We start from the raw sequence: 12969 nt of genomic DNA, 5'->3' as shown, positions 1-12969 counted from the left end.
ATGGTAGAACCTGTGACAGTACCAGTGTTAGGACTTGTTGAGGACTTCACAACATTTACTGATGTAACCGTAGCTGTTGAACAAAATCCATAACTTACTAGTGTGCCATTTTTACAGGTACTGAAAACAGAATACATATGAACATAAAATGCGTAAATATGGAAGATCTACTGAATATGTCATGAAATTTATCTGAGACTAGCTCCGAGTAAAGGGAAGAATTCATTCTGACAGGAATTTATAGTCAGATTTTCACGAAATTCGAACTCATTCATAATTATGGTGCAACGGTTTTTAAACTTTATAAAAATTAAATAAAAATTGTGACTTCTAGAGGCTACATAAGCTAAAAGCATGATTTTCTGTAAAATCATTGACCATATTCCCTGAAGTTACTGTCCAATATGCGCAAATATCGAAAAGAACCGAAATCTTTGGGTAATAAACATACTTTATAAGCTTCATCAAAACTGGATAAAAATAGCGACCTCTAGAGTGTGCACAATAAACACATGATTTTTCGTAAAATCAGGGGCCATAATCCATGAAATTTACTGTCCGATATATGTCAATATCGAAAGGAACCAAGATCTTTGGGAGATAAATCTATATTTTTAGTTTCGTCAAAATCGGACAAACATTGTGACCTGTAGAGTGTCCACAAACAAATTGTGGACGGACAAGGGCAATGACAATATACGTTCACATGAAAATGTTGGCGTATAAAAATAAACTCTGACCTATAGAATGATTACAAGGAGTAGGACCGACCAACAAGAAGCCTACATCAATCAATTAATTTCCAACAATGGCATTTTGTTAATTGTATAACAAAATCTTGAAACATACATAGGCTGCCAGGCATCGAAATATATGCTAACCACAAAATATATTGTCCTAGCAGTTACCAGATAAAAAAATCTAAGTTTCAAAAAGATCAGATCAAGGGTGCTAAACAACATGTGTAACAAAGTGGAATAGTTCTAGAGGTTATTGTCAATCATCATTGAAAATCAATAGGATTCTTCCTTGAGATAGACAATTTCAAAAAGATTTGATAAGTCCAAATGTAAAAAGTTAACAGACAGAAGAGTGAAAACAACAGGTATGAATTATGCCCTTTGATTCTGATGCACTGAAATCACAAACAAAACAAAGATTAATTTGTTCTACTTTTTGAACTTACCAGACTTCACATTCAGGATTACAAACAGATTTATCAAAAATTCTCTCCCCTTCTCGATATTTCTTACTGCCAATTAGACAAGCGGGTTGACATTCAGTGACAGACACACATTTCATTGGTTCTACATTACTGTCAAACACTTGGCCTGGTGGACACGGTTTTCTATGACAACCTTCATAACAGGCTTCTTGCAGGCATTCTCTAGTTATCTCATCATAATGAAGATGGTTATCACATGTTTTTTCGGGACATGTTGTGATGCATGGGTTATATTCTTCACAATCTACACACTCAATATCTGAAATATAAAAATACAGGCATCAGACAAGTTCTTGATTAAAGGAGAATCTTAGTGAATCCATAAACTTAATTCTGTGTGGAGGATCTTTATGATAGCCATATCTATAGACCTGCCTAAGTTGGGTGTTAAGTATTTGTAGGGAAGTCACTCATAAACCTAAATTATGTAATGTGAGCAAATGCTAATGACCCCATGTTGAATTACCAGTGGAAAGGCATTTTGCTACAGATGTACTTTTTAAGTACTTAGGTTGTGGTATTCTTGCATTTTGTTTGCCATAATTGACTCTTTTAGAAAGACAACAATGGTCTTAGGCTTTCATTCTCCAAGTGACTCCAAAATTTAATCAAGCATGCTAATTAACAGTGCATATTCAGATTTGACATTTAAGATTACTGAGAATTTTTTAAAAATTCGTCTGGCTTGGTTGTTCACTAAATTGTGGTGCAGAGAGAGGAAAAGGTTTTTAAGATTTTCATTTTTAATTTATATCAAAATTTCTTATTATATGGTTTTGGTGTTTATCTTATAAAGGAGACCTAGAGTATTGGCAAAGAGTATTATTCTAAATGTCAATAAAATATTTCATGTTTATGTCTATAGTTTCATTCTAGTTAAATTAGATTGAAACATTTAAAACAACTATTATACTTACAACATAGCTCTTGAGTTCTCCATACTATTGGTGTTCCCTTGATCGCACATTCGTGTGCATAGGCAGCAACATCAGTGCATAAACTTTCACATTCTCCCGACATATTACATGCACATACATCAAAAACACACCTCTCTAAATATGGTTTATAATCAACCACTGAATGGCATGGTTCAAAAGCCTTCGTTTTCAGGATTTCACATTTTTGTTCTGCCCATGGTTTTCTTGCTGGAACCTTTTCACACTCAGATACAATTGTTGGTGGGATTTTGCAATAATCATGAACTTTCCATTGATCTCCGAATGTGATGGCTGATGAAAGGGTGGGTCCACCTAGTCTGCCTTTAAAGTCATCCTTTGGATTGCCATTAAAGTTACCACAAAGTCCAGTAACCTTTAAAAAGAAACAAATTATTTTGATGCTGACTTGCCTTGACCATTTATAACATTTGCAGAGTGCCAAGTGTTGACAAATTTGTCATATTATCTTTGTAAATAATGAAAGGAACTGAACTAATCCTTACAGAGATTAAACTCTTACAATATTTTTGGGATTAATTATCCAGCAAATGTTTCAGAGACTTTAAAATACAAAATGTTGGGAAAATAAAAGTGATCCTTGAAACAAATCAATATACTTCGGCAATTTTCTACCACAATTTGCATCTTTCACAGCTCTTCAGGATAGTATTTCATTGATTTTCAAAGAAGTGTTTAGAATTTCTGTACAGAAGGTACTTTTATGCCATACAGTGTGCTAAGAGGGAAATTTTGTCCGGACAGTACGCTACAACTTACTCGTATATTGAATTCCAACTGCCAATCGATCGTTTACGTGCACGCCAATGAGTACACTGCACCTTGGTTTTTTGTCCCATCTGAACGACTAGACAGCTGCCCTTGTCAGACCCTCCGTCCTGCACCACTGACAAGCGGAAACCACATCGGAAAATCTCGATTAACTTTCCCAGCCAACACTGGGAGTGAACCCGCGACCTCCAGACTAGCGAGCCAGCGTCATACCCACTTAGCCACCGTGGATCCTCAACAATTATGAATAAATGATAATGTGAAAGAAATAAGAAAAGATTTATCAGCACAAGGGAACTTCATTGCTGGATATCAGTATATATAGATGAATGTATAACAGGGGATCAGCAGATATACATATATCATTCTGCCCATCATAAGTGATCATATACGTATGTCTTGAATTTATAAATAAAATCTTAATCATAAATTCTTGAGTCAGACATATTGAGATCTTTGTTCTTACCTTTCCCATGTGTTCTGCAGATAGCTGTACATAGACAGTAGTACCTTTATCCCAGGAAAGTGTGATTCCTCCTGGGGTATTGACAATGACAGAATTTCCGACATCTGTTATAGCAAATGGAGCTTTAGAATCGACCATAATAGGTTTCCCTCGGACTAAGTTCAGTCGATAGAAGTCTGGTGTACCTGGTTCACCAATGGTAAATTCAATGGCCTTTGAGCAAATGACACCTGGACCTTCACACGGAACATTTTCTGTGATAATCTGAAATTGCTCTCGATCAAATTCTGTGGATTTGGCAAGTATAAAATCACAGTTTCCTTGGAAGTTATATGGTTTACCATCAAAAGTTATGTAGTGGGAATTACCATAGGCTGTGCAGTACGCTGGACAATCTATTTCATTACAAATCCATTTTCTATCATGACATGTACTGGAAATAGAGGGGAAAAAAGGTACAAAAATTAATTAATTTAGGACTGCATGCGGTGAACTTATATGTTCATGTTACAATATGAAGTCACTGAGAAAGTTGCCAAACCATGGTGATTATTTCTACATTGATATCTGGACCAGTAATTTTAATTAACTAAGCTTGAGTAGTTTGTCATTTCAGGTGTAAAAAGTAAAACATGGTAATGGATTGAAGTGAAATAAGATCTACAAAATATTCATTCATAAACCAAATTAAGATTAAGAAAACAATAGCCTACAAGGCAGCAATGTATCAACAGCAGCTTATCCGGAAGAAAAACTTTGATGTCGACCAGATTTGATATTTCTGCAAATGGAGAATAAATCTGGAACTGGAAGTTGCAGAATGCTGAATAATGACAAGGTTTGTCCTCACATGACCCCAATGCTGCCCACCGAATTTGAAAAAAAATCTGTTAATAACTATAGCCTGTATCGCATCCACAAGGTGTTCAGCAAAGCAGGTAACTCAAAAACAGAATGAACAGTCGCAGAGCACTGAAAATCAATAGGATTCGTCCTCTCTTGACATCAATACTTCAAACCAATTTCATATAAATCTGTTACAACTGTAGCCTCTATCATTTTTTTTGGAAAGGGGGGATAACTCTGGAAAGTAGGGTAATGTGGTAAAGGGATAGCTAGGGTTAATTCATTCATGACCCCAATGCTTCCCACCAATTTTAAAGAACATCTGTTAAAAACTTCAGCCTCTATTGCATCCATAAGGTTTTCAGAAAAGGTGGGATAACTCTGGTACGAAAGATTCTTTCTTGACCACAATGCTTCACATCAAATTCGAGAAGAATCTGTCAAAAACTGTAGACGCTATCAAGTTCACAAACCAATTGTTGACTTTGACAGGAGGACTGACGGACCGACAGACAGGATGACAACATAGTACACTGAAATATGGGCGGAGAAAAAAGGAAGAATGAGACTTACCAATTGCTACAGTCCATTTTAATGACCTGTCCATTGAAATATTTTTGACCACCATGAAAACATGGGCATGTGTTATTAGGAATGCACATTGCATTCTCTTGACTGCTTTCAAATACAAAACCAGATTCACAGACACATCCCTGCTCACATGGGGCATTGGTACAGGTGGGAGGATCATGAAGATTGGAACATGTCTGGGGACACCTGCTAACACAATCTGAATACTTCATGTTGGAGGGACATGGGGCTTGAATGACAACATCAGTTGGTAAAATTTCACCTGTGGTGTTAGTTTCAGTCACAAATGTTCGGCATGACCAACGAGCATTCACACATTGACTGAAAAAAAAATGCAGACTCCATATTAAGTCATGACAATTTGCCCTTACAAATATGTAACAAATGATCCACTAATATTTTTTTTCTTTCTTTCAGAGAAGCTTCTACAATATTTCTTTTAAATGAGCAGCTAATTACAGGTAGTTGAGTTTATTAATATTTTAATCTGATATTACATCTATTTTCAAGGTGAAAGTGATACTGTCTCTTTAAATTTTAAACATACAAGTACTTGTATTTGCCAATTTAGTTGAACAATCTTAACAAATGACATGAACAAATACATATAAGACCTACCATAAATCTTTGCCTTTAAGTGTTGTGAAACCTGGTTGGTATTCTCGATTGTCAAATATACAGTAACAATCAGAAATGGGTATACATTCACTTAAATCATTTAATGTAAAGCCTGAAGGACAAGTACATCCTTCAACGCATGTTGCTCGACAGTCTAAATTTAAAGCAATATTTCTACATGATCTCACACATGGATTACCACAGCTCATGTATATCTGATTTGCTGGACATTTTATAGCTAAAAATAAAAAAAGTTAATTCAAATTACCAATAAATGATAATGCGCCAGAAAATGAACAATCTAATATTTATCATGTGCTGACATTTGATTATTTTTTTCAATATATTTGAGCATCTTATTCTTATGCGCTTCACTTCAGTGGCTAAGTTTACACTATATATATTCATATCAATGAGGTTAAATACCCTTAAAAGTATTTTGGATGCCAACCCATTTCAGGACCCAGTAACATGGTTTAAATCTTACCACATTCAGGAATTTTCTGTCTCCAGTTAAGATTAATTTCTTCCATTGCACACTGACTAGCATATTCAGCTAAATTAGGACACAGACATTCACTAAAGTTGCTTTGACAGGCACATGTGTCATACATACAATTTTCTATGTAAGTGTCTACTGCCACCTTACTATGACAAGCTGAAATGGCAAATTTAGTACAAAACATTGACAAAATGAAAGTGGATCACTTACTCACATACCACTAGTCTAATACTTGTGGTGCGGACATTTATTTTAGTATTTACATGTCCTATATAGTAAACTGTGGTATGTGATTATTATTGATATTATGGATTGTATTTCTAAGCACTTACATATAGATTTAAGATAAAAACAGAAACAACTATAACCTTTCAGAGACAATTATGTAATTCACACTGATATATTCCTGAACAACCCAAAATCGTCCAAAACTACAGTTCCATAGATTTCTAAAAACTGTATACTAGTCCTTGGGCGCAATAGTTATTCAATTGACTTAGAGGGTTGTTGAAGTGCTCTAAGAAGTAGCATGGTTTGAAGGAGCGGATACATTTTGGAGAAAGACTTTTGGTAGATTGTTTGCAGAATCTTGGTGTTGTCTAAATTTTCAATGAACGGTAAGATCATTGTGCGTTGGATTTGGGTGGGATGAAAGCAGGAAAAGGTAGATAACTGTAATGCCTTGTATTTTGTTGATTGGAAGTAGCAAGTGTGACAGGAAGCGGGGAGACGTGCTTGATGGAGTTAAATTATAAATGATGTACAATTGTATTGAATTGAGTGTTTTAACACTTGACCTTAATCGAAAACTGTCCATAGAGTCTGTTGTAGCATGCATATAGAAAATAGTATCAGCTGTTGAAATTAGACAATAAACAACCTCGGTATAGACAGATTTTTTTACCAAGATTTTTTGTAAACTTGTTTAATAGGTTGTGTTTAAATACCTTGAAAGACTTCCCCTTTCAATATACCACATTCTTTGGTAGCATTAAGTTTACGTTCTGGGTTTCTGTCACAAGGAGGCATAGTATTAGGTGGCACATCAATACAGGTGGTTTCTGTCTTCCATCGGTTCCCAAATATATTTGGATTTGTTTCAGTATTGCCGTCTGGAGTTTTAAAGTCATTGGTTGGTTTACCATCATAAAAACCACACAAGCCACCTGTTTTACGCATGAACACAGGTGGGGCTGTTATGTATGCCCTTGTTCGTCCATCCCAAAATATTGTTATTCCGTTTCCAAGAACAGCCTGAAATTATTGCAAGGAATGAAAAATGATCAGGGGTACTTCAATTATCACTGATGTCCTTTATAATATAACTGCCATTTATTATTTTTGCACATAAGTACTGAATGTCTCCCCTAATAAATTCTCCCAACAATATAGCCACTAAATAACAACCCTCAATACATTCCAGTATTTTCTGAGTTTTTCAAAATTCTAATATAGGATGGATTTAGTATTTCCCATTAAGTTTTGTCTAAATTACAAAACACTCACAGCACGAAGTTGCCTAAGCAGTTATAAGCTAAACACCACATAAATATTTCTGAAAGATTAAATAATAATCAAAGCATGCAAAATGCTTTTAGAAAAATTTAAAGCCTCTATGCTGCTAGCAAGATCTTGTAGCAAAGTGGATTGGTGCTGGAAGCTTTTAGACATCAGAGCACAGGGGCATAACTATAGAAGTTATCAAAAGTTACAGAAAATCAACAGGTTTCTGGACTTGAGTAAAAACACCATCATAAGTTCAGAATGGTGGATGACAAATGATAACATTGATTCTATCTATTTTTTAATAGAAATTAACTCACCTGCATGAAGAGTGAAGACACCATGAAGATCTTAATACCTGGTACTTCATAAGGAAGACGTGTAATTGCTTTACCATTAACATATAACTCGTGATTGTGGTCTAACTTGATATTTAATCCATTGTAATCTAAGGTAATAGATTTTGTACAGGTAGCTTCACCATGTCCACAAGCAATATTGTCAACAATAACATCAAAGTTATTATCTTTCAGTAAATAATAAGAACAGGTACCCATGAAATCAAACGGTGTTCCGTCAAATGTTAGATAATGAGGATCTCCAGTTGCTGCACATCTTTTATCACAATTATGAGTTGTACACGACCATTTACCACTGCTACATGTACTGTAATAATAAAAATATACCTATGTATAACTATTATCTTATTTCTAAATGTTCACATTGACCACAGATTTAAATATATCGCACCCAGAACCCATAATTCGAACAGAATTTTATTTTCTGGGTGGCCATTTCCATTATTTGCAGGTCAATTTACTGATAAGGGTGACTTCTACAAAAAGATGTAGCATGTTCAATTCTTCCTCTTACTATTTCTGAAATTGTTTTGTCTGTGTTCCACTTAATGAAATGAAAACACTGTTACTGAAACGCACCATGTATTGCATTCGCTGGGTATCTTTTCGCCTTCTTTGTAGTCCTTTCCTTCATGTGTACATGGACACTGATTTGGTTGGAAACAAGAACCATCATGGTACAAAGTTCCTTCTGGACAGAAACAACTGTCAACACACTGGTCATCAGAACAAGTAGCTGCTGGGTCAGCACAGGTCTTTGGGCAGCTGCTTCCACATTCTTGATAGATCATACCATTTCCACAAGATATTGCTATAAATAAAATATTACGAAAGAGATTTAAGAAGGTTAAAGAGAAAACAAAATGATCTTTGGTTTCTCTCGACTAATGTCGGAAGAATGGACATATTTTGATGTCATCATCTAGATTTTATGATTATAATATGATTGGTGGTTATGATAAGTTTCAGACAATTGCAAAAGGCTGGAGATGTTATTTGTCATGCATGTGCAGCGTGTCTGGTTCTGCGAAAGACAAAAGATGTTATAACTCCAAATGGAGTATTCTAATATACAGAAGCAAGTTTCTACTTCTACTTTGTCACTACTTCCGTTGAAAAAGTATAGATATGGTACATTATTATATCTAATGCACAAAATTATAACTATATTGCACCTTATATTAGGCATATAATGGTTCTTTACAGACTTTACCTTTTAAGGAGTGGAGAGGGAGAACTACAGACGGGCAATCCTACTCCATCAAAAACATAATATGTTGTTGGGTTTGTTTTCAATGGTCATATGTTCAATGCCTGGCCGATATTCTTCATCAAATTCATTGAATTCCAACTATTAAGGTTATTATAAATATCATGCATCATTACGTTAAACTTGATTGGATGAAAATTTTAAGAGGATACTTACGACATGTTTGTGCAGTTCTCCAATCCAACACAATCTGTTTTCTTGAACAATCTCGTGCATAAGCTTCAAAACTATTACACATACAAGAGGCAGTATCAAATTTACAACAATCTGACTTACAAGTTTCAATATATACAGCTGGATCAATAACCTGAGAAAAATCATAAAATAGACACATTATCAGAAACAGAGAGGTTCATATCTAAGATTGTATTTGCACGGACAGGTCGAAATGGATTATGCTTGTCTTGTGGTTCCTTACAAGTGATCTTGTAGAGAAATACGTGATATCTAGCAAGAAGCAACATACCCACTATGATGGAGTAAGGAATCGTTGCACATTGAGTTGCTACAGACACTGTTTGGATACTAATCTCAAGGTAAAAGCAACCTTAGCTTTGTAATGAATGAAATATATTCCTTACAATAGATTTCTCATAATGGCCATATAATTTTAACATGAAATAAGATCATATAATATGGACCTTGCTATAAAGTAGTTCGCTGCCAGTTGGCTTTCAGTGTAATGTGGGGCTATCTTGGCTCCCAGCTGTACTATAATAATTTATAGTCAATATAGGTGTCATATAGAAACCCAGTATGTGCAACATCCTTTCATCCCAAAGTCAGATATATCATCCATTTCATCTAGTTTTCAATATGTTATCATAAACTAGGTAGAGCTTAGCAACTGAAATCAAAATTCCCAATTCTGACAATTGAAATGAATGAAAAAGAAATGGGGTTTAACATCCTACTCTTCTGCACTGACTTGACTAATGAAGACAGGTACGAAGTCATTGGCAATTTGACTTTGTAATTAGACATCATGCAAGCAGATGCTTTAACCTCGAAAGTAGAAGAGACTATTCCCCAATAAGATTCTTGAGTGATAAGATCCAATCTTGAGAAAAGTCCTAAATATTCTAGAGGGTTTGTTTGAACTAAGTTAGATTTTTATAGTCATCAGATAGAGATATGCTTTGTGGGTATTCAAAAACTGTTTTCAGTACTATTTACTGATGCTTGTTGCCATTTAGGAATTAAGGCCATTCTCGTGCCAATCTTAAAAAAATCAATAAATTCCAAAAATTCTCCCCAATCTTGTCTTGACACACATTCCAAGGATAAAAACTTACTGAATTGCAAGAGGTGAACTTTCCCCCATTCATCTGATTACATCGTGTTGTGGCTGATTGTGTTTTAGCAATATTAGCTGGTGTGTCTGTTAAACAACCACTGGACTGAGGTAAATCTGGACAAGTAGCTGAAGAGATAGAAAAGAATATGTCTTCTTCATTGAGCATATTATTATCAGGCAAAGTCTTCTGTAAAGGTTTATTTGACTATACATACATACACCTCCTTTCATGATTTGACATGAAAAAATATTGATTGATGTATACAACAAATGTTTATCATTCACATCAGATCAACAAAGTTGGGAGGAGCAGTAATATGCAGATTCTTCAAAAGTGGATAAAAATTTAAATTGCAATACATTTATTCCACAAACTGTGCATATCCCTGCTAAAGATTATTGACATACTTTCTGTAAAACACAAGGTTATACTTTGATATTCATAATCATTTACCTTCACCAGGAATTATCTTCTTGTAATAATGTGCAAAACTGATAACAGATGGAGCAATATCTCCTCCAATCATAAAATCATTGAGTGGATTGCCATCATACAAACCACAAAGTCCACATATTTTCTTCTTCATACTCTTCTCAACTTGAACAAATATCGATTCCTTACTGTCCCATTTCAACTGAAACCCAAGCTGAGTACGAACTGTCAAGAAACGTCCAGTTTTCTCGAACACTAAACCATCACGTGAGCTGGGAATTTTTAAAATGTCGTCTCCCAATTTAACTTGAGCTGCATCGTTAACCCTTTTTAAAGATATTTTAGCATCTCCAACATATATTGATATTTCTTTCTTACATTGTGTCCCTGACACACAGTTTCTATCATTTTTGACTTGAACAGAAAAAGCCTTGAAGCTGCTACAATCTGTTATAAGCTCATAGGTACATTGACCATCATAGGAGTAGACTTTATTATCAAATGTACGATAGTGATTCTGACTCCAAGCAACACAAGTGGCAGCCACTGGAAATGGTGTATAAACTGAAAAAGATATCATACATCCACAAAGTCAAACATAAGAAACATCCACAAAATGAATCAGGCAAACTATCATGCACAGTTATAACTGGGGCCCTAAATCTCTTAAAACTGATAACAAGAAAGCAGTGTAACAGCTGTATAGGACCACACTTGAATTAGATATAGTTCATTACACCTAGTATTAGCCTACTCTAGACTGATACCAAAACAAGCACCAGTAGCTATAGCCTACAGTCATGAGCAAGTTTTTTTTTTTTTTCAAAACGGCCAATTGGTTCTGTGATGACTTTTCATCCACCATAAGGTTTGTTGAAATACATTATCTATGAATGAAGAGTTATTCAGCTTTATTTGGTTGTGTTTATAGAAAAAACATCAATTCAGGCTTATACTCTAAAAACTGTATCAACAAAATCCAGAGAAAAGGTAAAATTTTGAAAAAAATATCCTCTATTCTATATAGTCTCCCTTTGTTGTTTCAGTATTCGAGAAGGAGTCAGATTGAAGAAAATAATGATATGATAGATTTTGTAACAAACTATACAAGGATTTATCAACTTTACTTCTTTGGAAAGTATCATAAACAAATTTCAAACAAAGCCTACTCCCTCTGCACCATCTCTGGAGATGTTCAGAGTACCAGTAAATCTCTAGTCACTTGATTTACGTTCACTGTAACCAGTGTACACTGATCATTAAATCTAGTAAAACCATAGTTACAATTGATGAACAAATAAGCTGTTCAGTAAAATTGAGTACAATATAAAATATTGTAGATAAATTTATTCAAAATGAAAAATCAGTTAAAAAAACCAACTGATTTTGATTAGGTTACTTGAAATATTTGCACTTATACATTGCAAAGATAAATAGGATCCATATTTAAATCATATTGTTCACTTACTTGGACCAGGTGTAACTGGCACACCAACTGTGGGAACTGAAATATAATTTACATTCTGGATTAAGACAAGACTTGGCAATCAGCAATAACAGTCTCACATCATCTGGCATGTTCAACGAAAAAGAAAAACCTCAAATACACTGGCCAACGTTTCAAGATTATCAGATAGCTTGAGAGCTTTATGTTTTTCATTGGTTTACTTAACAGTTCACAGGGAAGATCCAGGGGCTTGGGAGAGTCCAATCGACTTCCAACACAGGAAATGTGCGTTTTTTAGTTTAAATAAGTTTTCCACCTCTCTGCTCGTCTAAATATTGTTGCCAGGCAAGGGTACTGTGGGGTTCCTACAAGAATTGTGGACATCAATATACTACCCGAGTTTGATTCATTCGGCTATACCTTCATCCAACATCTGCTCCAAATAGCTATTAAACATGCCCTGGGCTATATATACAACGTGTTGTTTAATGTGAGGCCGGGGATGATTCAGGCTAGCTATATAGTTAGTTACTTACTTGGAATACAGTTTGGTATTTTTACTTCTTTTGGTGGATCCCAACCAGTATCTTGATTGCATGTATACTGCACAGCTGGCAAACTTTCAAATGTATAACCTTCATTACAAGATACATGACAAAATAAACCATCATCTAAATTCTGGCAT

At 34.9% G+C, this 12969-nt stretch overlaps 1 protein-coding gene across 1 annotated transcript; it reads right to left on the bottom strand.

Annotated features, from left to right (window-relative positions):
- Positions 1 to 1003: 1003 nt before the first annotated feature.
- Positions 1004 to 11117, bottom strand: LOC126807701 (SCO-spondin; the record flags this gene model as incomplete). Its single annotated transcript, XM_056103284.1, has 10 exons — positions 1004 to 1028; positions 1187 to 1484; positions 2143 to 2536; positions 3419 to 3851; positions 4838 to 5176; positions 5474 to 5711; positions 5961 to 6029; positions 6950 to 7229; positions 10403 to 10530; positions 10859 to 11117. Coding segments are annotated over 10 exons (2463 nt in total), but the record flags the coding sequence as incomplete, so codon positions are not given.
- Positions 11118 to 12969: the final 1852 nt, after the last annotated feature.

Source organism: Patella vulgata, chromosome 9 (genome assembly GCF_932274485.2).
Source record: "Patella vulgata chromosome 9, xgPatVulg1.2, whole genome shotgun sequence".
Classification (NCBI taxonomy): Eukaryota; Metazoa; Mollusca; class Gastropoda; family Patellidae; genus Patella; species Patella vulgata.
This window is presented reverse-complemented; position numbering and strand designations above follow the sequence as displayed.